The sequence below is a fragment of the Dicentrarchus labrax genome, unplaced genomic scaffold, assembly GCF_905237075.1.
Source record: "Dicentrarchus labrax unplaced genomic scaffold, dlabrax2021, whole genome shotgun sequence".
NCBI classification, from domain to species: domain Eukaryota; kingdom Metazoa; phylum Chordata; class Actinopteri; family Moronidae; genus Dicentrarchus; species Dicentrarchus labrax.
The window spans coordinates 5,430,524-5,457,385 of NW_026136720.1; the positions used below are offsets into that span (position 1 = coordinate 5,430,524).

At 41.3% G+C, this 26,862-nt stretch overlaps 2 protein-coding genes across 10 annotated transcripts in view; both read right to left on the reverse strand.

Annotated features, from left to right (window-relative positions):
- The window catches only part of fgd4a (FYVE, RhoGEF and PH domain containing 4a), a 53,162-nt gene extending 47,325 nt beyond the window's left edge, over positions 1-5,837 (reverse strand). Inside the window, exon 1 of one of the 3 annotated variants that reach the window (XM_051382868.1) lies at positions 5,551-5,837. In XM_051382868.1, coding sequence (XP_051238828.1) covers positions 5,551-5,653 — 103 coding nt within the window. In that variant the 5' untranslated portion in view covers positions 5,654-5,837. Of the gene's footprint in view, positions 1-600; positions 756-794; positions 951-5,550 lie in introns of those variants that run through there. The other 2 variants (XM_051382872.1, XM_051382870.1) reach the window with 2 other exon arrangements.
- A 1,022-nt stretch (positions 5,838-6,859) lies between these two features.
- bicd1a (bicaudal D homolog 1a) overlaps positions 6,860-26,862 on the reverse strand; it is a 34,341-nt gene continuing 14,338 nt past the window's right edge. Inside the window, exons 2-10 of one of the 7 annotated variants that reach the window (XM_051382475.1) lie at positions 22,218-22,430; positions 18,215-18,367; positions 16,862-17,356; positions 14,177-14,569; positions 13,275-14,033; positions 13,003-13,154; positions 12,635-12,845; positions 10,483-10,568; positions 6,860-9,099 (exon numbers count right to left, since the gene is read on the reverse strand). In XM_051382475.1, coding sequence (XP_051238435.1) covers positions 8,979-9,099; positions 10,483-10,568; positions 12,635-12,845; positions 13,003-13,154; positions 13,275-14,033; positions 14,177-14,569; positions 16,862-17,356; positions 18,215-18,367; positions 22,218-22,430 — 2,583 coding nt within the window. In that variant the 3' untranslated portion in view covers positions 6,860-8,978. Of the gene's footprint in view, positions 9,100-10,482; positions 12,846-13,002; positions 13,155-13,274; positions 14,037-14,176; positions 14,570-16,861; positions 17,357-18,214; positions 18,368-22,217; positions 22,431-26,862 lie in introns of all 7 variants that reach the window. The other 6 variants (XM_051382474.1, XM_051382478.1, XM_051382477.1 and 3 more) reach the window with 6 other exon arrangements.

A 26,862-nucleotide genomic window follows, 5' to 3' on the forward strand; every position in this document is an offset into this window, starting at 1 on the left:
TGGATTTAAATGCTCCCTCACACTCTGCTGTATCTCTCCGCAGCAGCAGACGGGTCCACATGGAAACTCAGTGAATCAACACACTCGCTCCAAGTATGTTCACTGTATCTGACAAGTGATATTGAAACAAAGGCATATACCAAACACTCATGTTGGTAAACCACACTGGCTGCCTACAAAACCGAACCAAAACCCCCAAAAATACAGTAAGAATTACAGATGTATACTGCAGAGGGCTGGGATAATTTGCAGCCCTAGCAGATATAGAAACCACATAGTCAGAGGGAACGGCAACACATCAGCAGAGTGGTAAATAAATAGTCTATGTGGGACGGCAGCCAGACGATGACATTAGAAAATGGATCCTGCTCGCTGGTAGAAAACAGAGATTATCTAAATGCCAGTCAAACAAGGATAACAGAGCTGCAGGGATGAAACGAGTAATGGGAATGTTTTATGGTAATGAGAGATGAGTCACAGATGATGTTTGTATAAGGATGGGCAGAACACTTTACTTATTTAAAATCATTTTCATCTTTTAACAAAAGCTCATCCTTGATTTTTCAGTGTAAAGCCAAATACGGAGTCTCCAAATCTTACCATAACAGCAGAGCAGACACATCTTTGCGTTTTTACCTTTCCGGCTCCAAAACCAGTACTTGCGCCGTCGTTTCATTGTCAGTCCAGTGTCTTTTATTTTGAAAAAAAAATAAAAAATACCAACCCAAGATCGCCTTCAACTAATGACAAGTGTTCATTCTCATTCTGTTGTCCAGCCTGCAAGGATCACCTACCCGAGGCAACGTGTCTGAGACGGGGCCTCCAGTCCATGCTGTGTCCGTGCCAGTGGACAGAACGCAATAGAAACAGCAGAGCGAGAAAGTGAGGAGCATGAAAAGTTCAGGTCTAGCAAAAGCACCAACAACTAGAACTATGAAACCTTCTACGTGGAAACAGTAGCCTAAAATACACCTACATTTAGTACTTTCCCTTCTTCCTTCCTCTACTGTAACTCCGCCAGGGAACAAAGATTCAGAAGAGACCCCCTGACAGGACGCTATGCTCAGACCTACTATACTCTACTGCTTAAGAGTAGACAGAGATAGCACTGAGAAAGACAAGTCATCTAACCACCAACACGTCCTCTTGCAAATGGGTTGTCCTTGATTTCGCAAAGGTGAGAAAAAAGGGCTGGGTTGCACAACTGACACACATCTTCCTCTCTGTAAAGTTACTTCCTCATAGTCCCTCCAGGCCTGTCAGGGTCCAGCAGGTCAGGTCTGAATCCTCCTTTTCTGAGCTCAGACTGAACTTGTGAGTGAACAAGAGAGCCAATGTAGCTTTCTGGGAACAACCTCACAGGCTAACAATACCAGTCAGGAGGGGGAAATGACACACACTCTAGTCAGGAAGCGCTGGCTGGCACATGGATAGAAAAGCATGGAATTGATATTTAGGCTCCTATTGACTTCAGACCGGTGAGTGCTGACAGCGTTTACTGTTTGCCCTGACTCAGAGTAACAAAGCCAGCATATAAGGTTTGGAAGTAAAATAATATCTAATAGCAAATTAAATATTTCATTAGAGAACAACGTGGTCTTGGATGGTGTGTGAAACATCAATGTGCACATACACAAACACCAATAGCGGAAGTGTCAACAGACTTTGTGAGAAATGTTTAAGCATTTCTATACAAACAGTCTAAAAGTAGCTCATTGTTATTGTCCCCTCTTCACCTCATTGTTTTTCCTGCAGGCATCTGTGAGAAACGTCCCACTGTCTTCCCAGAATCATAGGAATAGTGTGTCTGTGTTATTGGTTTGACAGTTTTCATTGTTGTTTTTTTAAAATAAATACATACTTGTGTGTCAAAATGAAATAATGAAAAGAGCACCACAACCTACTTTCAAATGGAAGGGGCTCTTGACAATCTAACAAAAGTGTTAACTGTTGAATGTTTTCTAATTGATTTGGGAGCAACAGCACAGTGTCATGCCAGGATATAGTACATTTGGATGGTTGCTTTGTTGTGAAGGAGTACATGACTCTGCATGTGTCCACATCACACACTCAGCATGAGGGCCCAAGTGCTGCTAGAAGGGTGACACATTTCTGAGCATTTACCTCCACCTACTGGAACATTTGCAAACTTCAAACTTGACCCTAAATACAGGTCTTTGTAAGAGCATGTGTGTGTGCAACTTCTGAGGAAAATTACACAAACACACAGGTATTAGCCACTTCCTGCTACAGCCCACACCAACTGCAATTATCAACTGAGCAAACTAATAAACCCCAGTCTGAGACATCTCTACTAGACAAAGAGTAAACACAGGGAAAATATTCAAGGAAGGAAATGAAGCCATTCTGCAACCCCTAATGTAATAAGAAGTTAGGTATTAACAAAGATCAATATTCACTAGGCAAGATATTGAATTTGTTTATGGCTTTTGGCTTTGTGCACCCGTGTATTAAGGAAACCTATTCAACTTGCATTTATCATAGTTTGTACATATGCCAACAATATACACCATAGTCACTTGTGATTGTACTTTAAGTGAGTTGCAGTGATGAAGAACAACACATTGATAGCTTCACTTATTGATAGCCTCTATTAGACTTCCTATTTACCGTCTCATGTCTGGACCAAGGTATTCATGCGTTTTGTGGCCACGGTGGTTTCTCTTACACACGTTGAAAGGGAAATAAGGAAATAACTCTTCTATTTAGAGTTACTTTCTCCATAGTTAGTTTCTCCATGACAATTGCAATAACCTAGAGGCTGTTTTTGGTAGTCTGATATAGAGTGCAAAAGGTTTACAGAATAGTAAGAACTGAATTTACAAAGGCATATACAGTTGGTTGAAGTTTCTGGTCGTGGAACCTGGACAAATATTAATTCTTTATTCTCAGCATGTCTTTTCTGAGAAGATGAATCTTCTGCTATGTTCAGTGGGGGGAAAGGTAAAATATTTCTAATTGACCTGTGAGAATTCAAATATCACACATGAAGCAATGCCTCTCCATACCCAGAGCTAATGGGTAGTTTAGATTGATGTGGTACAGCAATGCACGGCATATAAAAAGTAATCATCTTTAAGCATCATGAACTGAGCTGCACAAGGGAACCACTATTGCCTGTAGTGAGTTAAAGCCAGCAGAGGACAGTGAGAGGGTTCAGTTCAGGCTGAATGGGCACCAGTGCAGCAAAACAATACCAGAAGCAGTAGGCTTGCAGGCCACACAGCATCTGATTCATACAGTCCCCCTGCTGCTATCTTAGCAAACATAAAACAAACAGATTCATTGTTGGAGGCAGACACAGCTGACCCCCCAAGCTATTTGTGCTATAAACACAAAATAAATTTCACTCCACGTCTGAGCTATAATGAGATACTTGGAAACTTGGGTGTGATGTTTATGAAGCCATTATTTCTTTGCAATTTTTTTCAGAGAAAGCAGATTGTTCCTGCTTACTGCAAACTAAACATCACAGCCAAGAGACACAGAAACAAATAGACCTCTTTGAAGTCTGTGGCGGTATCTGAAGAGAGTAGAGTGCTGATAATCATATTACACATTTGCACAACATAACTCTGAGCCGACAGCATAATAATGAATTGTAGTTTACACTCAAAGATGACTGGGCTGAAAGGACAAGAGACTTACAGACTGACTTACTGCTTCCTAAATATTTGTCCAAGAGGAATGGATCAAAACAGAGAGAAGCAAAATAACTAGAGCACAAAGATCGTTATAAGCGTAATTCTGTTTCTCAATTAGAGTCACATACGCGGCCCAAGAAATATGGGAATATGGGAAGCCAGTCACATTAAAAAATGCTGGATCATTAAGAGTTGTATTGAACCAAGTCAAATGGAATAAATGACTTTTTAACCGTGGCAGGGGATATCAGGTTATACTTATTTGTTTTATTCAGTGCTTTCACTTTAAAATCAACCGCGGTTCATGTCGAAGTCAATCTGATTTCTACAAAAACAGCATGACAGATATGTTTGCAATAGCTCAGTAATGAGACAGTGGGACTGCCATTCAGACTGGGTAGCCAAAACAAATGGGATGACCATGGGGAAATGGTTTCTGGAGCTGTGAGGAAGGTAGAAGATGTACATCTATGATAGAAAACACAAATCTAAAGAAGCCTCTGAAGAAAACAGCCATCCTAACAGAGTTAAACAATCATAGCTATTGGCCCGAATTTCACTTTAGTCAGTATTATACATAAATCTCAGTACTTGGATTCAATACTGCATTCTTTCTTATTGCCGGCCAAAGCATAAAACATTCCTTACGTTGTACAGTATTTTACCAGACAGGCATTGTGCAACACTGGGGGCACATTATGATGAATATAATCTATGTAGATTTGACTCCAGTATTGCTAACACCCAGTGATTCAGTCACAGATAACATCTGTAGGTATTCTCATATTTACCTCACTTCCTGAGGTACACCTCATTCCCTGATATGTGTGACTGGGGCTGACTGCTGACACACACCCTATGGTCTGAATACACCTTCACTGGCACTAACAACCATAGGGTAAAGTTCACATCAAACTGCAGATACAGAACCATATCCACAGCTGCATGTTTGCACAAGCACTCCACAGAATTGCAAGATAAGACGAAGCCGTGCGAGCACCTCCTGTCTCAGTGGTTCATGCCCAGACAGTGCACAGGAGTGCTGACATGTATTTGGATCCCATTTTTTTTGAGAAATAAAGATTGCTTAATCAGATTTAAAGCATGGGCAAGTTTTCAGTTACAGCTGCCAGGCTGCGGCTCTGCAAAGATCCATCTGGAAACCTGCACGGAAACAGATCCCAAGACTTTTTGAGTTTTTGATCGGGCTTTAAAAACTGAGATACAGAACTGCAGAGAAACAGGTCAGATAGTTTATCTTTGTATCTTCCTAAGCAGACAAAGTTCTAGGACTTCCTATGGAGTGGTGTTTTCCAGAATGAAAAAAAAGTGCCCTCCAGCATGTAGACAGGCTGGGGCTTGCCTCTGATACCTTCATACCTGCTGAGCAGCCAGTAAGTCAGCGGTGGAGTGTAAACAAGGGCTATAATGTAGGTGTGTTACAGTCAGGCCATTCCATGCTTTCCCAACCAGACTGACAAAAACACATGATGGCTAATAGAAGACCTGTAACAGCCAACAAGTCATAACACTGAGTCACCAGCAAGCCAATTTAAGACTTTATTGCCTGCAATAATTCTCCAGATTTGTACTCGTCCTCTAAGATGGAGTTGCTAACAAGAATGTAGGCTACAAGGAACTTCCCATAGAGGCTCACAGAAAATATGCAATGATATGTAATAAGTAGGCAAAATCAGCCCAAATAAGACTTACAGTGTGATTACAAATGATATGTTATTGGTATTAAGGAGCACTGTTTTTTTATAATAGTTTGTAAAATTCCATAATGTACTGTATGGGAGGATCACTTTGAATTTCTTGCATTAGTTTCGGGATAGTATGTTTTTGTAATAAAGTGTAGTTGCAGCATTCCTTAACCACTCACCTGCTCCTTCTGGATGCACAGTGTCCAGACTTCCTTGTTTCCTGCGAAAAGCGACTCTGTTAAAGCTCTCCATTCTCTTATGAGGCAGTGGCCGCTCCAGCATTGAGACACTAAAGTGAAACGCATTCAAAGTGATCGGAAATAATAATAAAGTTTAAGAAACCTGGTTCTCTCCTTGCAACCAAACTCAGTACCGCGCCTAGCTGCGCGGCAGCAGCCCATGTGCGCCTGTGCAGGTCAATAAGTAACGTAAGCTGACAGCACACAAACAGCTGTACGCGTTTGTCCGCTGGATCCGTATCACCCACTTTCCTCCGAGCAATGTCACCTTGACAGGGGTGTTTTCTTAAGCCCCGCCCTTCTCTCCCCTCAGTACGTACTGGTGGTGAAGACCTCCTAATTATTACACCGAGACAATGTCCATACTGTTGGCCATGGAGCCATAGACACTCAAACTCTCACACAAACACAGACACACACTCTTCTTTGTTACTATATTCATGGGGACCTGTCTTTACACCCCCCAACCTGTGGGGTCCAGTATTTTTGTCTCCACAAAGCTGTTGCACCCCACAGGTATTGTGGGATCCTGGTTTTTGAACCCCATGAATAAAGTAACCCACCAGTAACACACATAAAGAAAACAAAATGTGACAAAAATAAAAATCACTCTACATCACAATTTTTTATAATCTTTATTAGCTGGGCTTCAAGATGACTTTTCTTAGAATCTGTAACTGACTTAAGTCAACATCAGTTCTTATTTAAGACATACTCAGATTTATAATTAAATAATAATAATCATAATTATTATATGTACTTATTGGATATTTTAAGATGTTAATAACTCATGAGACATTATACAAACATTGTGACCCATTAAGTCACATGTAGGTAAGTTAAAATTATGAGATAATCACAGTCATGACTGGCCAAAATCAGAATACCAAATCATATTAATGGGGACGTTATAACTGTGAACAAATCTAATAATAATAATAATAATAATAATAAACCAGCTGGGTTCATCAAGGCTTTTGGCAGTTCACACAGGGTCTATACAATATATTGCTTTATGTTATATTCAAATGTAATACATGCGACCTCATCATAGTTATTTGGTTGATAATTGAGAAGTATTTCATATGACTGGATGTTTTGAGGCCTGAATCAATGTCTAATCTCACTGGAGCTGTTTTATATATAATAAATAATTGTGTTTTTTCTATGTGAATATATGGCTACAGAAAGTTCATTTCTGCCTAATTCATTAAAATGATGAGATGGAGAAACAGACACAAACACAAAGTCACATACAAATCCAAGGACAGGTCTTTTATTTACTTGTGAAACCAATTAAACACTGTTTTAAATGGAGGAGAAACTGTAAACCCACTGTAGTACAGCATACAGCTATAGTTCTTTTTAAACCAGGTTTTTTCAGTTTTTTTTGTTTCATTCGATTAGTCTCTCTCCATTAACTTTGCTATATTGTGCAAACAAACCAAGAGAGTTAGGTCACCAATGAGCCTGCATGGGTTCAGAAGCTACTTTTGGACCACACATATTTTTTTTTATCACTCTGTAGTTGCAAAAGTAACAATACACACTGTTAACAAAGACAAATCCAACACATGTACACACAGAGAACAGACAGAGTCCACTCATTCATCGCTGATGTAGGAGAAATGCTTTTATCTGTCATTACAACAACTATACTGGCTATGTAGTTTCAGTTTATCTGTTTCATTCCCATCTGACAAAAGTATGTATTCAGTGCAGTGAGGAGAACATTAATGTTAAAGACATTATGAGGGTGTAAAGAGAGAGATGGGACTTCAATTATGCAACAAATGCCACACATTACATCCATCTCGGTTTGACTTATTCCCATTCCTCTGTGATCAATACAGTGTTTCAAAAAGAAACAATAACTGTGTCAAAGAAAATTGACAGTAGTGTGTGTCCCCATTTCTTTTTTCTTTTTTTAGAAAATTGGGGACACTTCTGCTATCTTGCCTTTCTTGTCAGCCTGCTGGTTAGTTCATAGTGACAGAAATGGTTGACAGATTAAGTAAATATATTCAGATCAGTTTACAGACCAGTGCTACTGTATTGCTAGATGCATAATTGTGCTTGGACAGTACTGCATACAATTTGGAGGAAGCATGTGGAGACAGATAAAAATGGAGATGTGACGATAACAAACAAGTGTAGCTTGGGATACTGAGGATGTAAATTTGATTAACATTTCTGTCACTGTCATTGTAGGAGAAACTAAGGGTCATAATAACATTTTTCTGGGGTTGTGACCAATACAGTGAAAGAGCTCACAGAAAAGAGCTCACACAGATACTTCATGGTGAGAATATAATGTTGACATGACAGAGACGGCAACTCAAGAAGAGGCACACCCTTGGGGGAATCCTCTGTTCTTAACTAATATTAAAAAGGTGGAGGTCAGTTCACTCTATGGTCACTTAAAACCTGTGCAATTCAAAAGGCAAAAACTCAGGCCAACAGCCCTAGTCATGATCTCAAACACCCCGCCTCTCGTTTGTCCCAGTCTCTGAAGAGATCTGAGCTACATAACAGACACAACCATGTCAGCTTTAAAAATAAATAAAAATAATAGGAGGTATAAAATAGTCTTTATGCACATGATTTGCAAAAAAAATTCTTTGTATAAAAAAACACAAGCATCCCAAGAAAGACTAGTGACGTTAGAAAGGTAGTTGAAATCCACCCATCACCACCACAAGAAACAATTTCCTTGTAATAAAATGTTTACCTTCATTAGTCTGTTTGCAATTTCAAACCCAGTATACACTCCATTGTACAAATGGCATACATCTTTATTATTATACTAACAAAATCTAACATTTTAAATGCCGTATAGTATGGTTAGGCAATTTTTAAACCTGTTCACTAGACCAGAAAGAACTTTTTGCTTTTGGTTGTCTTCACCACAGCAGTAAAACCTGTCTCGATTTCCATCTTAAAGAATGACCAACAAACACAGAAAAAACATTCCAGTAATAAATATCTCAGAAACTTGTCACAAATCAATATGTAAATAAATAATCAATAGAGGAAATAAATTATAAATAAATACTAGTACGAATAAGGGAAAAGGTTCCCATGATTTGTCCCTCATTTTGCGCCTCAGATAAGTCCTTTTCCAGGACAGGATGTCAGTTTCAGGGAAGGAGAGAGCGTCCTGCTCTTCTTCTGCGACCGATGTAACCAGGAGGCCTGCCGAGGGCCGGACCATGTAGCGCTTGGGTGAGGGTCACAGAGTTCAGTAAGCACCAGGTTGGACTGCTAGGTTGGGGGAAGTTAATCTGAGGGAACCCCCGTCTAGAGTGTCTGTGTCTCTGAATGACTCCTTCAAGACCGAGGCCAGGGCCTGGGCTGGAGCGGCGAGGTTAGGTGCCGGGGGGCTGGGGTTGCTGGGCCAGACAGTTACGAGGGTCGCAGGGGGAGAGAAGGCCATTGTTGCCGGACAGGATAGCGTGGTGTTCCTGGAGGTCTGCCAAAATTTTAGGACTGTAAGAATGCATAAAGACAGGAGAAGAGAATAAATAAGACTGAGAGAAAAAGACTGGTCATCTAAGGGCAGTTGTTGGAAGAATACGATTACACCAAATCAACAAGAAAAATATAACGTGATGAGGGCAAAAATACTGACATGGTTTTATTAAAGGAAAAGTTTAAGTAACTTTTTAAGAAATATACTTATTTGCTCTCATGTCTGTACATTAAACATAAAGCTATTGCGAGCAACAACTTAGCTTAGCTTAGCTGAGCACAAAGACAAACAGCTAGCTCGGCTCCATCAAAAGCGGAGACTCCGAGAGTCAATGCCCCGAGCCAAGAGATGAACAGCTGTTACCTCTGGACAGAGCTAGGCTAGCTGTTTCCACTAGTTTCCAATCTTTTTTAAAGATATTTTGTGGGATTTGGAATTGAACCTGTGTTGCTGCGGTAAGGACAACATGGGGCACATACTCTACCAGGTGAGCTACCATGTGCCCCATTGGCTGCTAATGTTTGGCTCAACATACGTATAAACATCTTTCCTAAAAGTGAAACTATTCTTTTAAAACCACCAGCCGACCAGGGAAGGGCTGATCGTATCATACCTCAAGACAAAGTATTTGGTGAGAACAAAATACAGAATAAAACAGGGTTGGAGAGACAGGCTGACCAGCACAATGCTAAACATGGCCTCAGATCTGTCAGCAGTGTCCTATTTGTCTTGTGAACGTATCAGTTCATTGACACAAATAAAGACTCACACCTTGATGCCCAGTCTGTTGGTGACCTCAAACATTACTGGCAACATATGTGCTAATTATAGCTAGTATAACTCGCATGGCTTTATCATCGCTTTTTTGTGCTTTTCCTGCCCTGGAAGTCAAAACGTCTTCCAGGATAAAAGTTCTGTAAAATAAAAAAACTATAAAACACATCCAAGGTTAATCTTTAACATTCAAACTAGTTTTTTGTTTAATAAATTAATACATTTTTTTCAATAGCAAAAAAGAAAGGTAGGGTTGACATTAAATATATATACAGTAAAAGCATGTATAGAAAAGAGCCATGCAAAACTGTACATGCAAAGTAAAAAACAATCCCCACTCCCTCCGCCCAGAGAGAGGATATTAATTATGTATGCAACGTTCTCACCCATAACCTGTTCATTTCTTGTAATCACATATTATAATGCAGTGAGAGCATGCAAACCCATTTATCTTGTGCTACAGATGCAGGTGTGCAACTACAAAAAGATGGGGAAAAGTCTAATGAGTATTAAATAGAATGTGATTAGCTGCAACTGCAATTTTGTGGCGTGTAATAAGAGAAATAGACATACATAGTAGGTAGATTTGAATGAGCCTACTACTAGCAGGTTCTACAGCTTGTTACCTGCGGGCTAGGGAGGCTCTCCCTCGCCTTAGTTGTGGGGAAAGTGACGGTACTGAGGCAGCAGGCTGCTGACAATCTACAAGAAACTGATAAATTAGACAGATATACAGAGTGGTGACACTCAGGGTTAGTTAATAGGACAGAGAAAACACGGAAGAAAAGACAGGGGAAGGCCTTGTCAGAGAATAACTGGTTTACTGCTATAAGCTTTGATTTTCTATACTATATCTCCAGTCTGATCCTGTAAACAGTTGTTCTTGTGACACTACTAAAGCACAATGCTACTTATTACTTTGCATAATATAGGAGATAATCATGTAATGCAATTCTCCTGCTGTGGAAATCAGTGGTTCACAATGTAAATGGAAGAGATACCTGAGAGAAAAGAGAAGAAATGAGTAAAGGAGCAGAAGAAGCAGAAGAAAATACTTGTGTAACGCAAGTGACTGCCTTCACTGAATGCCAATTACAGTACATGCTTGCATCGGTGTAAATGTAACTAATATTGTAAACCAGTTTCATCTGACCACACTGACAGGACCAGTCTCTGCACAGCTAGACAATCAGCACTGGAGGTGGAAAACACAAAGCACCCTAAGAGACAGAGACACGGACACAATTTACACACACACACACACACACACTTCCAAAATCCAATACTGTATTGATTTACAGCACAAAAAGAGCAGGACAGACACAGTGGGGCTAATGCTGAACAATCCAATACTGCTCAACTCCAGAATACCTGCTGCTTATTGCTCAATTATATTCATGAACTCTAGTTTAAGTCCACACCAGTCATGCTGGTAAGTTCCATTTAAAAGTTGTTTGCTTATTTGATTTCTTAATAACTTACAATTTTATTTAAGCTGTTCCACTTATCATATATACAATGATCTGAGGTAGAATAAGGGACAGAGAGAGAGGTCAAACAGCATTTGACAGGAGAGATAATAGAAATGTGTTCAGACACTTCCATCTGGTGGACAAAACTGGGAATACTGTGAGAGAGGTTTGTCAAGAATGGCCATCAGTGGAGGAATAAATGGATTCGGTTTAGTGGGGTAGGAGGAGAAGTGAACTGGAGACAATCAAATGCGAGGTTGAGGCACAGAGAGGAGGTCTGACTGGTTTCTATACTACTCTGGACAACACATTAACCATGAAACAGTCGGTAAGCCTGTCAAATGCTTTTTGACAGAACTTTAGTTGTGACAAAAATAAGGCATGCAAAGATTAACTTGAGGAAATATTATTTACAACATATATTAGTTCATTCGTAATGGAATAGATAATATTACTATAATATATATTAAGATAAATTACATTTGAGTAAAAATGCAAAAATAACCCAAAACACAATAATATGTATTTCCTGGAGCCTGCCACAGGGAGGTGCTGTGAGTCTCTGTAAGCTGAAGCAAATGCTGCAACCATTTTTTGCTTTCACTTTGAAACACCTCCCAGTGCTATATCTAAGTGATACATAATGCCACATTTTATGTTAGCAGCTATTCATGTACACAGAAAGATGCCTGATAACAAACTTGTTCAATTCTCTGCAGTCCAACATTATATCAACCTTAACAATAACAAAAAGGCTGTTCAGTGCTGCTTTGAAGATGAGGACGGGGCTCCTTCTTCCTGAGTATTTCTGCATGTTCAAATTATAGTCATGTGAAACCAGTTTTTCCTCCTCTCTGTATCCCACCTAATCCAGAGGCTTCTGGTAACTGTGTAAATAGCGGAAATTGGTGCTGGGTGTGGAGATGATGATGATTTATCGCCTCCGCCGAAGGTGAGGAGATACTGAGACAGGGGTGCTGGGGCTGTGAGATGGGGACAGTTGACCTATGTCTTGTCTTGAATAAATGAGTCGTCTGAACTCTAAGGTTAGCCACTCAGGGTCTATCACGTTGGGCTGGGTGCCCAGAGACAAACTGTGGTAACTGATGTCAGGCAGGGTTGAGGTCTGGATTGTTTCGGAAAGTGTGTCTGAAGTCCACGCAGACATGGACGGACAGGCGGTTAGCTCTACAGAGGGAGGACTACGGAGGGTCAGGGAAGTGTTCAGGGTGTGGGTGGTGATAATGGAGTGGCTGTGGAGCCTGGTGGGGCTGGAGGGAGCTGTGAAGGCGCCTCTGCGACTTACTTTGGGTGGGCTGCTTTTTATCTTGGGCACTTTAGCGCCGCGGCCGCGGTGGGTCTGCTCATGGTCAAACTCCAGATCTTCCAGCCGTTGGGTCAAGGCCAGTTTCTGCTGGATGGCCATACGGAGGAGGGAGTTCAGTGTCTTCTTCTCATCCTCTGCTGCCGCCAGCTGCCTCTGCATCTCATCCAGCTGGGTAACATACTCATCACATCTACAGAGAGAGAGAGAGAGAGAGAGAGAGAGAAAATGGCAGAGGGGGAAGAAACAAAGATTTAGTGGGAGACTTCTAACACAAGTACTATTTATTTTTGAAGGAAAGTTACAAATTTCACTTTCCCAGCTCCATTGCCACCTATTTCCCCTCTCACCTTGTGGCAAACATGGCCCTGAGAGACGAGAAGGTGGCAGCATCTTCTTTTAGAGCCTTCAGCTCGTTCCTCAGCTTCATCATGGTCTCTGTCACCATCGCCTTTTCATTCTCGTACTTGCTCTTCAAATTTGCCAGTGCACCCTCTGCTGTCTGCAATGTGGATTATTTCAGGTTTTATCACCAATTCAGGTACACTTGAGATATTGCATCATTTTCTTCAATTTATTAAATGTTTCATGGTATATTAGGTAGAATAATTTATATTTTCACCTGTTTATTGGCCTTCAGCACCAGCCTGAGTGTAGCTATCTGCTCTCTCTTGGTACTGAGCAGGGACTTGAGTTTGAGTATCTCCTCCATGCACAACTCCTTGTCCTTGTCAAGCATAGGCGCCAGCTCCCTGGCTGCAGCCCTCTGCCTGGACAGCTGCAGTGAGCGGTCAACAGCCCTCTGAAGGTGCTTGATCTGGTCTCTGATGATGGCGTTCAGGTTGTAGATATTCATGGGCTCCTTCCGCAGGTCCCCACCTGCCTCGGAGGGTACTGGAGATGGGCAGGGAGAGATGCTGATGACTGGGGAGCCCGTGGGGTTGCGGGTGGGGCTGCTATGGCAGGATGAAGAGTCCACTGTGTTGGTTGTTGTCTCACTATGATGGGCATCTTTGGATGGGGAGTCCATGGGACTACGTGGAGGCTCAGAGGAGCAGGCTGCAGATGCCGCAGCGAGGCGTCGTGCCAGGCGAGGCGAGAGCAAAGCCCGGGGGTCGTCTGAGCCTTTCAGGCTGCCACTGCGTGTGACGCGGCTCTGGCGGTAGTAGTCCAGCATGACGCGGTTGGGTGTCTCGTTGTTGCACAGACAGACGTGGTGGTAGAGCTGTGCCAGTTCCTCGCTGAAGGTTACAAGCTCATCCTGTGCTGCATTCAGCATGCCCTGGCTCTCTGTGGCTGTGCTCGCAGAGGCCCGAAGCTCTGCCTCCAAGCTTGCCACCCTCTCCCGGCTCTCACGATAACTACGCTCCAAATGAGTTACCTGCTTGGAAGAAATCAGTGGGACATATGCAACACAGTGAAGTGAATATTGTCCAATAAAAAATATATTATAACCAAACAGATATTTGGTTGCAAAAGTCAATGTTACAATTGTAATAAAATATGCATATAACGATGACAAACCTGTTCACTCAGTGCCTGGACCCTGTCGTCACTGTGGTTCTCTCCCTGCCCCTCCACAGCCTGGTTGTACTTCTCCTTCAGGGCCTTGAGTTCTGCTTTCAGGTCGATCACCTCCGTCACCGCCACCTTGTACTTACACTCCAGGATCTCGAACCCATGGATGTCAGGATCGTGGTGACCATTGGCTGGTGGTGAGAAGGAGCCACCATCAGGTTTCTCGCTCTCCTGTGGGTCGTCAAGCTCTTTGTCCCCATTGAGACATTTCATGGTATTGACGCGCTCCGTGAGGCGGTGGACGCGCTCGTTCTGCTCGGTCAGGGCGCCCTGCGTGTGCTGCAGCTGGGTCTGTGACTCCTGCAGGTTCATGAGCAGCGCCGCCTTCTCACGCTCCACCTGCAGGACGGGAGGATACACTGCCACGTGAGAGGCAGCCAAAACAGTCCAAGGTCTGTAACTTTTATTATTTTGTACTTTATACTTTACTATATTTCTATATTATACTCTGCATTAATGTATTCTGTCATGTTAACAGAACAAAATGTGTTATATCCCCTCATTAAATTAAAGGGATATCCAGACGCTGCAGATAAAAGCTACAGTATAGCAGGGTCAGTTACATATATATATACACATATATAATCAATAAGATCTTTCACAACTTCATAACATTAAGGGGCTAATAAAGATAAAGACAATGTAACACGTAACCATCATTAATGGGCAGTGATAAAACAAATGGACTAAGAATGTATCATATCAGTTGATCTGTATTTCTGTGTCTATATTACATGTGGTTTGCCGCCACTCAAAGCCTGTTGATAAGGAAAATGGGAACTGAAATTAAGTGTTGCTCAATTGTTTATTGATCTGTAATCCCATAAAGTCCATTTACGTGCGCTTGTGCCTCTGCGCTTAAAGGTCAAATCTTTTTATAGAGTGCTTTCAAAAGCAAGCCATGGTTTGAGACAAGCTGCTTTACAACAAACAATGAGACATAAGTACATGCACACATACAGACATTCAGCAGTGCGGAATGCAAATCATGTCAAGAGTCATTGTAGGCGTAGTAAAGAGAGGTAAAAAAGGGTCTTAAGGCATCTCAAAAGAGTCCCCAGTCCTGGTGCAGCTACTGAGACGGCTCTGTCTCTTAAATGTGTTCAGTGAGATCGAGAGATAGTTAACAGCCCTCGATCTGTGGATCTAAGGGGACTAGCTGTACTGTATGGGGATTGGACTTCTGTGATATAGCTTGGGGCGAGACCATGCAGTGCTTCATACACAAACAGAAGATCTTAAAGGGGATTCGATACCGGTGATCACAATCGCAGAAGAAGGCTTAAGAAATAGATACGTTTAACATGTTCAAAGGATAACTGATGCCTGGGTTGTCAGATAAAATTTAATTGTGAATGTGCTTTCACAGTGTCCATATTGAGAAAGGCAAAATTGATTTTGCAAAATTCCACTAGCAATTAGAAGCCTCATGCTGCCGGCATTTAGATCTTTCCCAGAATAATCAACTGGAAAGAGAAAATTGATTAGAGAGTAATTGTGTTTACGGAGAAAGGCACACAGCTAATATAACAGCCACTAATGTAATTTTCTATTTCCCCGAGGGGCTCAGCCAGGGCAAAAATGTGCAGTTATGACTTAACTAGATAATAGCTTGAACGTAATCTACCTATGATTTCTCAAAATACTGTATGTATTCCTTGGGTATGGGGTGCCTGTTCATGTAAGTAGTTGAGTAAGTAGTATAGTAGTATCCTATGCTATATAATATATAAGCTCTATATGTATACTCTCTGGTCACTGTATATGGAGCTTACAGTGCAAGTTTGGAACTAACCGTGGTATAAATGTAAGCGTACTGTGCATTTTCCCTCCGTCTTAGGGCTCTATTTCTGCTCCCTTGTCTCCAACCTAAAAGTAGACACAGTCAGTTTCTGTCTCTGCATCTGTTCCCCACGCCTATCGGGCGCTAATCACCCTGACAGAGCCCCCTATAGCACGCGCAAATGTACTGCCTCTCCTGGTGGACTCTTTTTGCTGTGCTATTTGGCTTCATGACTCCCACTGAGGCACATTTGAAAACATAAATTATATACACTTAACACATGATATACAGTTCATACAGGCTCAAATACACATGCTTGTGGTCTGTTACTGCCAACATAATTAAAACATTATGTGTTTCAGTAGATGTACTTTGTCAATATGGTTTAAAAGCTGTTTCAGTGTTATTACTTGTATTCATCAGTGAAGCCTGTATTATGTGGCGTGTGTGTTCCATTTTTTCTCTTGTTCCCAAACTGTCATCACCTTGTCATATCCTTGCTCTTAGCAATAGCAAACTGTGACCTCGGCTGCTTTCATCAGTGAACACCTCACACTGAAAAACTTGCACACTCGCACACTAAAAACTCAATTGTACCACGGGAAATCGATATAGTCGTCTTCTAATGTGCTGCGTGTTGCTGGTTTCACCCCTCTGTGTTAAACTGTTTTGGAGTTAGTGTTGATAGAAGATTTAAAGCGTGATCTCAGTACTGGCCTTGAAAAGGAACATTCAATGATATAAAAAGCTGAAGAAAGAATAAGTGCTTTCAAGCAGCAACACTGGTTGGTTTATTATCGGTGGTCTGAATTACCGACCCTGCTGTAAGGCCTTTTCTTATGACCCACCTGTAGCAGCTGCTGTTTGAGCTTCTGCATCTCTGATAGATTGAGCTCACTGAAGAGGTCCGGCACAGGGTGCAGGCCTTCTCCTTTTCGGCCTGGTCGATAGTCTCCATTCATCTTAGCCATTCCGGTGCCAGTGTGAACGTGGCCGTTGCGGCGGTTGCTGTCCTCATTGTTGCCATTAGCAGCAGGGATGACGCCGTTGGTGCCGTTGGTTCCGTTGGTCTCCTCTGGGAACTTGAGGCCCTCAACACCGGTGACGGTGAGCGCCAGATGGGCCCCTGCTCCGTAGACGCTGTCACTCAGGCTGATGTGATGGGCCAGTTCCTTTCTCAGGTTGTTCTTCTGCTCGCGCTCACTCTTAAGGGCATCCAGGGCCTCCTCCAACTGACCCTCAGAAATGTCCTTCAGACGTAATGCATCTTCCAACTGACTGTTGAGGAGAACCGTCTCCTCCTCTAGTACCTTAATTTCATGTTTCAGTCCCTCATACTCCACCTGAGGAGAAGCAGAAAGGGACAAGTAAGAACACAAGAGTAGAGGAATATTTTAAGTAATTTAATTTCTTAGATTATAAAACACAACAATCATGTTTGTTGAGGATTGGGTGACCCAATCGCAGGTCAGAATAGAGGGAATGTAAGGACGGTGCGAGTAAAACTAAAAAAAATTGTGTCAAAAGGGTTACAAAAAAGCACCCTGAAGACAAGTATTTTCCCCTTGTTTTCAATTGAAAAGAAAGATTTTAGAGCCAGGTGACACTTAATTCAAATACCACACTACATGTGACTTAGGAGATTTATAATGTGACAATATGGTATTTTGGTTATGAATGGTGATGAACCTGGATAATGTGGTCAAAATAGATTTGATCACAAAGCAGGTAAAGGCATTTATTTATTTCAGTTAACTTAGTCACTTACGCTGACGTAACCTTTACAGTAAGACCAACAATATCTAAGTCTTACATCACCAGAGTGATTTTATATGGATTTATGAGCTTAATCGACTCCGGCCCAGCACAGGTATTAGATTTTTGCTCTGTGTAATTGGACAAGGGATACTGTAGCTCCTTAAGGGAAATAAAGGATGATGAGCAACTAGATAAGCCAACAGTTTGATCAGTGCATCCTGGAACTGATACTCAAAACATAAAGGGCACTGCATTCAAAGGCGGTTTTGGGAGTGATACTGGAAGATTGTGAATGAGTCATTAACCTCAACTGGTATGGAGGTTGGTATCTCGTCATTAAAAGTGATGACGAATCTGTACGGGACAAAGTTTGTATGGGACAAAAAAGTGTGTGGTGTAGTTGAGAAATGTATTAAGGCAATAAAAAAGGTCTCCACACTGACCTGGCTCTGCTTGAGCGTGGACACCAGTTTCTGCAGCGTGATGTTCTCCTCTTCCAGCTCTGTGTAATCCTGGAGCAGCCTGGTCTCTCTGAACTTGTACTCCTTGATCTCTTCCCTCATCCTGCTCCTCTGTAGCTCCAGCATCTCGTTACTCTGGAGCAAAGAAACAAAAGGGAGGAAAAGACAAAAGCAGGGGGAGAAAGATGGGTGCAACGGGGAAAGAAACAGGGAAGAGGAATTTAGTTCATGACCTAAATCCGTGCCAGAGAGTATTTAAAACTCTTTATTGAAGTTTCTAAAATAATTTCATTATGTTAAAAGCAGTGAGTCAGCACACTCCGGCTCCTAGAAAGAGCATTATTTCAGGTCACCTGCCGTGCACAGACAGAAACATGAGCATATGCTGGACCAGACAAACTGTCGATTAGAGAAGGGCAGCAGCCATAAAAGTCATAAATCTAAGTACAGAGGGCGGCAGCAGTGGGAATATATTGAGACCTCAGCAAATCTGTGCTCACAAAACTACTAATGGTTTTATACCAAGAGATAGGGAGATGTATTATCAAGTCAGAAGGTGAAGCAGAATAGGAATGATGTTCTTATTTTTAAATCCAGACATGAAGTTGTAGTTTTTTCTGTTTCGCATTGGTCAGCTGTCAATAAACAATCACTCTCAGGCTCATAGGAACCAAATACTGAGACACAAAGGAACAAAACCTCCTCAACTTCGTACAGTTTAAATCTTCGGACTGCAGGAAAGTACATACAAATCTGAAATACAAAGGGTGTGAATGAATGAATCTGGACATTTCCCACAGAATACCATTTTTCTGTAATACTGTCCCACCCAGAGCGATGGGGCATTCATGATTGGACATAGTTACATGATCCTATGCTGTTACACTTTTACCCACTTGATGGTGCCATTACAAAAAGAAACCTTCTGGTTAGAGACATGTAAACATTGCATTTCAACCCTCTACCACAGAGAACACCTGCCTTTCTTGTCCTTGGATACAGATAAGGATAAAGATGTTTTTGAGAAAATCAACTCTATTCCCCTTATTCATAATTGTCTGTGTTACAGTAGCCTTGAATAGAGGATGCAGCCAAATAAGATATAGTTCTTAGGTAAGAACATCTTCTCTGTTTGTTACTGAGACAGAAAGTGTTGATTACCCAACTTCCAGATAAATAACCTTCTCATGGCTCGTGTGTTGCTCTCTGGTTCATAATACAATGATGCTTTCTTTGGCTAAAATGAATACCTGTTAGTTATGAAAATAATATGGTTGCTTTGATTAATATATGTATAGTATATACATCTAAAATATAAAATAATAATAATAATAATAATAAAAAAGATCATGCAAAACACAGTTTCCTTCAACAATGACTAAATGTGTACAGTGCAATGCAGATACTACTGGACTGAAGAATTATATTAAGTCTGAAATATTAAGTCTGAAATACAAAATAAAATGCAGTATATATGCGCATGTGTGTACTTCTCCTACTGCAGAGCTGCCTGCAGCATATGGCAGAAGTGCTGACCCAGAGACAGTGTCAGGAGTGGGTGGGTACGCACACAGGGGGAGGAAACTCAGAGGCCTGAGACACATATGGTCTCTTCGGTGCTTTGGACCTCCAGAACCTCAGTATGTGTGTGTTTAGGGATGGATGACAATGGTGCTTTTAGAACTGGCAACTGGACTGGAACTAAAGAACATTATGATACAGTGAACCTTTTGATTTGTACAATGGCTGACAGCAGCTCCTATACTCCTGAAGCTAATGGAGCCTCAACTGCAAAGTACATAAAAGTACAATAGGTCTTCTTCTGCAGCTAAACTGATATTATACTAAACCAGGAAAATATAAAAGACACCAAATTACATTTTAAGGACAAATTGTATTACTGTAAATAACAAATCATACAATAACACATTTTGGATGCTGTATTATTGATCATACTGACCTTCCCTTGCTACATGTTGTCCAATTACATATTCATGACAATGCCGGGAATTACACTGAGCTGGGTATGAAGTGCACAGGATTAGCAGCCAATTATCAGTCAGTGAGGCTCTATAGAAGATCAGGGAGAGCTCATAGAGCTGATCGGGGGCTACATTGGCCGGGGTCAGGGACAGTGCGGCACACAACACTGGCAATGAGCCCACCACAGGGCAGAGCTGAGCGACTCACCCCTGAGCTGGAGTTCACAGCACAGACTGTGACCGTGACAGCTTTATTGGATTCATGACACAATGGCAAACATAGCAGTAGTCCAGCTATCTTGTGTTCATTCATCATCACCACCGCTGTTGCCATGGTAATGGGGAATCAATTCAAAGAGCCTAAGATGGAGGATAAATATAAAAAAACACAAAAAAGTGTAGACCTTTTTTTTTTAAGTTTAGGCAGATATTAAGATTGTCTTCTGCATGGGGGGAATTAGAGGTATTAGGTGTTGTGGATTCATTAAAAAACATTTATATCATGTTCTGACTTACAACTGCAGACTGAAAACAGCTAAATGAAACTTTCTTTGGCTAAAGTAAACTTTTGCTGTTTTCTTGATGAATCTCTATATGTTAATAGTGTTTGTGAAATGTTGCTGGAAACCTGCAAAACCCTTTTGATTAGACACGACAAATGAAGCCCCCAGTGAGGCCACAACACCTGCTTCTCACGATGAAAGATGCGACGACTCCTCATTAATGGGCATCACACATGCAAACGAGGATTTCAAAGACAGCCAAAAGCTGTCTGATGAACACACCTTCAAAGGGCCATGATCATGACGCAAACAGGCGACAGGTGTGTGTGTGAGAATAACAGCTCATCATGAATATATTAGGTAATCAGCTTCCCAATCGAAAATATAGATTTTGTTCAACATAATGTGGAGCTGTGTATGACATTACTTTGCTTACATTCACACTGACATATGTGTCATAGACACACACAAAATAAAACGTAGAGATAGTAACAACTCAACCTCACAACACTCCCTGATGAATATAGTGAATGAGAGTGTGTGTGCTGTGGCTCACTGTGTTCCTCCACATGTGCCGAGCTCAGGGCATTTCACTTATTCCCCAGCTTAGCACCGGATTTGCCCCCCACAATGGGGTCGTGGCCGCGGCGTCTGACCCCGGCTCGAACTCCGGCACTGCCCGACACAGTGGCTGCAGCCATGTACAAGTGAATGAATGCATGCTTTGCACGTACGCCACATGCATATTGTTTACTCTGTGTGAGGTTTGACCCCTTTCTGCCTGTCACTGTGACCCCTTGGCATTTATCAAACACACTTATGTCATGTAAGTTAAATTTATATATATATTTATAAGGCAAAACACAATGTGGATAAAAGTCTGCTTAAAGTGCAAGAAATCAGAATAATGAATAAAATCTTAACTTACAGATTCTTTTAACAGTTTGTACTTTTCTCTACAACTTTTTTCAAAACTTTTCCCAAAGTTAGCACAACCATGGATGAAGTTCAAGATTCTAATTTTATTTATTGGATGCAATATGCTTTCAGTGACCACACCAAGTAAATTGAAGAGATTTTTTTTTTTTTACTCAAACCCAAACACCACTAAACTTCGATGCAACTACAGCCCATTTTCCACATCATAAATGTACAGTAAATTCTAAAACAAACATTTCTATAATTCACTACTGAAACAATCCTGAAACATATTCAAAATTAATATCCTATTCAGAAAATGTATACAATAATACATTTTTCCATTTTAGTGTAAGTCTTCCAGAGTGATTTTACAATTTTACTGTATTACTGTATTTATGCAGAAACATCTTAATTAATACAACAAAAAATGTATTTGAGAGAATTTTATGGTACTACTAAAATGAGTGTATATCTAGCTATTTCCTCACATATATAATTTGATTGATTTTCTGTGTTTTCCTTGTGTAGCATGAACCTGTCTGTATAGGGTGCGGAATCTGTAACTGTCATCCAGCTCACCTCTCGTAGCTCCTGCACGAGCGTGTTGAGCCTCTCGTTCTCAGCCTGGGCGTTGGACGCCACAGAGCGGCTTAGTGTCACCTCCGTCTGAAGCTCCAACAGACGGCCCATGTAGTAGGCCTCCTTACAGGCTGACTCTTGTAGCAACGTCTCCTCGTTGGTCTCCCCATCCTCTGCCACCTTACGCTGGTTGGTGTAAGCCTGGCCAAATGCCTGCAGAGGGAGAAAAGGATGGATGGTCAGAGGATGGGGAGCAGAGTAAAAGCAATGCAATAGTAACAATAAAAATAATAAAACGAAGAATTAAACGACCAGCATGCCACGTTTTGCAAAGTAAAAATTTAAGTGACACTGATAAAAATCCTGTCATAACATCAACATCCTAATCCATTTGAGGGATTTGCACCCACTGGCATGGAGAGTAAATCTTTAACAGTCATGGCCACTAGGCGTGCTCCTGCTGTACTTTTGACCACCGACAGCACTGACAGCAGACTTGCAGGGCCTGTCCCTCAAGGATACCTGCTTTCTGTCTATGTGCAGATGATGTTTCACAGTGATCAATAGACACACTGTTCCCATTTTCCTGACACAGGTTTTCACGGCACCGAGAGCTGACTTGTCATGATAAAGGAGCCGAGGCTTGATTGAGAAAATCAAAGCACGCATCAACAGCAGAACAGGCCTTCCATGCTGGACCTACTGTAGCACAAGTACACAAACGCTCAGTTGCCAAAGTGAAATTCAGAGATATACAGTTACTTCGAGCAAGGTTAGAGGGAATAACATATCATTTATATTGTATGAACGTGCAATCCTGCACCATTTTCCTGACAAGGTTGTCCTGAATGTAGACAGAATTTCATGACTGCACACTCCACAACACACATGCAGCAGCTGCCTTAGTGGTTCGATAAATACTATGAACCATTCTTCACTTTCTCTGCAGATCAGCAGGAAAAATAGGTATGTTGCCCCGCGGTGGCCTCTGTGAGAGACAATGGATCAATACTGCTTCCTCTGAAAAATACTTTATGGTTTACAATTGCCACATGAAACTGTAAACAATACAGCATGTATAGTTATTACAGCCATCACGACTTCCGCAGTTCCTGGACAGAGTTACCCGACCAATGCAGCCTAAATCTTAAGGGAGCCGTATATTTTGGCCTAGAGTATTAATAATTCACAAAGAGTCTTCCCAATCCCACCTCAACATAATAACAACATTTTCTCTGTTCGAGATGAATCATTTATAAAGTACAAGCATAAATTATTTGGAGAGGATGTGAGCTCCACTGAGTAGCTGTCTATTCTTCCTGGTCATTTTTCATTTTTGTATTTACTTTTGATTCATGAGCTAACAGGTGAAGCAGCGTGCAGTACGCAGAGGTCCTATTGTCAGACAGGGGCAGTTTATTACAGTCAGAAATCCACTTTAGTGCATATCTATATATGAGTATATATAGCACCGGCACAGAGAGGAGGGGTTGTCTTGTGGATGTTTAACCACTATGACCCCCTGTAAAACCACAACTTTCTGTTTTGTACAGATTGGACAAATGAGGAATAGTGTTAATGAATGAGGTATTTGTTGTGTACATTTCCCAAAATGTAATACTACAGTTTCAACAGAAGCAGCTGTACAAACACTTCGTCTGCATAAAAAAAAAACTAAATCTATGACTGAATGATAAGTCACGAGCTCACGCCGCTGTGTTGTTGCTGAATAAATTGGAGTGCAGTTGCGTGTGAGTGAATGAGAAGAGCCAATTTAACGGGAGAGATATTTGAACGTCCCCTAATTAGCTTTATTGACCACCTCCCTCTGTCACATCAGACCTGTTGTTTGAATACTCATCACCAGCCAGCAGAGCAACCAGTAAATGCTGGTTAAACAACACATCCAGTCACTGTCATCACTGTCATAAGAATTGCAGAATGACTCCATCAAATATAAACTCACATATTATATACATGCTGTATATATGGTACTATTCATTCAGAAAGGCACTGATTCCCTTTTTAGACAGATGTATTCCCATTCAATAGACACTTTTGTTTTCCCTGTGAATTGCAAATGTAACAGTTAGCATATGAATAAGTGCCAGTAATAATCCATCCAGTGAAACGGCTGTAAATACACAGAACATTTAACCATTCAACCACAAAAACTGTCCTAAAGGACTAGAAAACACTCAATGCACTTGAATGCAAAAAAAAAAAAAAATACTGTATTATTATTCTCATTTTCCCTCTCAGTCTCTCACCGCATCTCTTTTATGTTCACACTCTCTTGTTCACTCGCCCTTGTGCCCTCTCTGGCTCTCCAGGGAGGCACAGTGTGATTGTAGTGAATGATTAAGAGGGAGGGCCTCTGGAACAAAACAGCTGATTAATTCTAAGCGCACTGTGACTGAATGAGCTCGCATTCTTGCTCCAAACGAGAGGCTGCCAATGTCCAAGCGGGCCTCACAGCAACAGCTGGGCCCTGCAGGAGGATGGACAAAAAATCTGGACCCACAGAGTCCTGCTGTTGGACTTCTAGTATCATGAAGTAAAATGCGACAGTTTAGATGTTGAAAACTATGCTGTGCTGTGGGCCAGTTCAAAAGATAAAGGTTGCTTGAAATGTTTGGATGCTAAAATTACTTTTTTGGTAACTTATTTTGAGGATTATAAACATCTTGTTACATTTTGCTTTTTTAAAATTTATGACAAACTAAACAATGCATAATTGTTATGTCTTAAAGCAATAGTTGAACATGTTAGGACGCTTTCTTGCTGAGATTTACATGAGAAGAATGACACTTCCTGAAGTGAGCTTGCAAGGCAACTAGGAGAGACTTCAGGAAGTTACTGGCAAGAAATAGTCTAGCACGCATAAAACTGTAAAACCATTTATACTTTTTTACACTTTAGTTTTTGTACATTAAACAAACAAGATATAAAGTGTTAATTAGTGAGGCAGAACGTTTTCTCTTTGGACAGAGAAGGAGAAACTATGATGGCCCTGGAACAAAAGGCCCTATCTAGAGCCAGTGTTTGGTTTGTCCATTCTGGGCTACTGTAGAAACATGACTGTTCAACATGGCGGACTCCGTAGAAGAGGATTCGCTCCCTCTGTAGATAAAACAGCTCATTCTAAGGTAACGAAAACTTAATGATTCTTATTTTCTGGGATTACACACTAATGAAAACACACTCATGAATATTATATTAATTTCTGCCGTCCCAGATCGTCCTAAATGTTACACACTGGGGCTTTAAATAAAAAAGTGTGACTTAAATCAGGAAATACTTGTTTTAAGAGGTAAAGCCAAGCACTCTACTCAACTTTTATCCAATATTTAAGCCTGATAAACATGCCAACTGACAAGAAGGCAGACCCACACAGCAACGGACAAACAGACAGAAGGCCTGTCCCAGTTGCAGGCAGTGATTCAGCAGCAACTCATCCACTGAGAATCGGTGGGTCTTGGATGCGTAACGAGAGGCAGATGGTTTCATAACAACCCTCCTTCACGGGCTGAGCCATGCTCCTCAAAGTCCGCCCGCTCCATCTGCCTACATTTTAAAGGAAATCACAGTGAGTGACACTGACGACTGAGGCTGAGCATTCACACATAACGGAGCACAGTATGCTCTGGCCCTCCTGATGCTGTTGCACTGTAGTTTCTGGTGGGCTAAAAATAACACTATGATAGCTCTGTATTTTTCAGGCTAAAGTCACAGACAATACTGCTTGCTGTATCATTATAGTGATGGATTTGCAGAGGCCCTGTATCTGTGTCCTAATTGGCAAACATAACACAGTTATTCAGACCAGATAACATGTGAAGAACAGTGCAGAAGATTAAAGTTTAATACCATTTCCTCAGAATGGAAATAATATGGAGTCAGTGATTGGCAGTCTGTTTGGTTTTGTGTACTGAAAACCCCATAATGCATTCAACCTTGAGGCTCCTCGGCCTCCTGTGCCTCAGTGGATAAAGTCCAGACAATAGAGTCCCCTTCTATAGATATTCATCCCTGGGGCCATAGGAAGAGGAGCAGACAGAGGGAACAAATCAACCGCTGCACCAGTGTGAGAGGAGGAGTGTGTGCAACCCTGAAATCCTTCCCTGTCTGTTCTGTTGCAGTTCCTAATGAGGAGTCAGGGGAGGACCTGTGTGTGTGATCTTGTATGTGTGTATATATACGGCACTGGTCTATTTTTATACCCAGGAGAGAGAAGAAGAGTGAACCATTTCTACAACAGCAATTAATCTTGACAAGGTTTCATGACTAAGGGGACACACCAGGCCTAGCCAACAGCATACACTGTAAAAAAAAAAAAAAAAAAAAAAAGATCTATTTATAGAAAGTAATGTAAAGATAGTCAGGGAGCTAGACTTGATTAAAGGTCGGAGAGCAAAGCTCAGAGATAAATGCTACGTGCTGCAAGCTGGAGTTTAACTTCGAACAGAGCAGAAGTATGTACACAGGCAAGAATAACAACCGTTCTAGTGATCTATTTATGTGTCCTTTTGTTTAGGTCCTAATTAATTTGAGATTTTAATTAGTTGATCTGCAGTACCTAATATATTAATAATGATGGTGACACTCAGAATACCCTAATTAATTGTTAATCACTCTACAGACA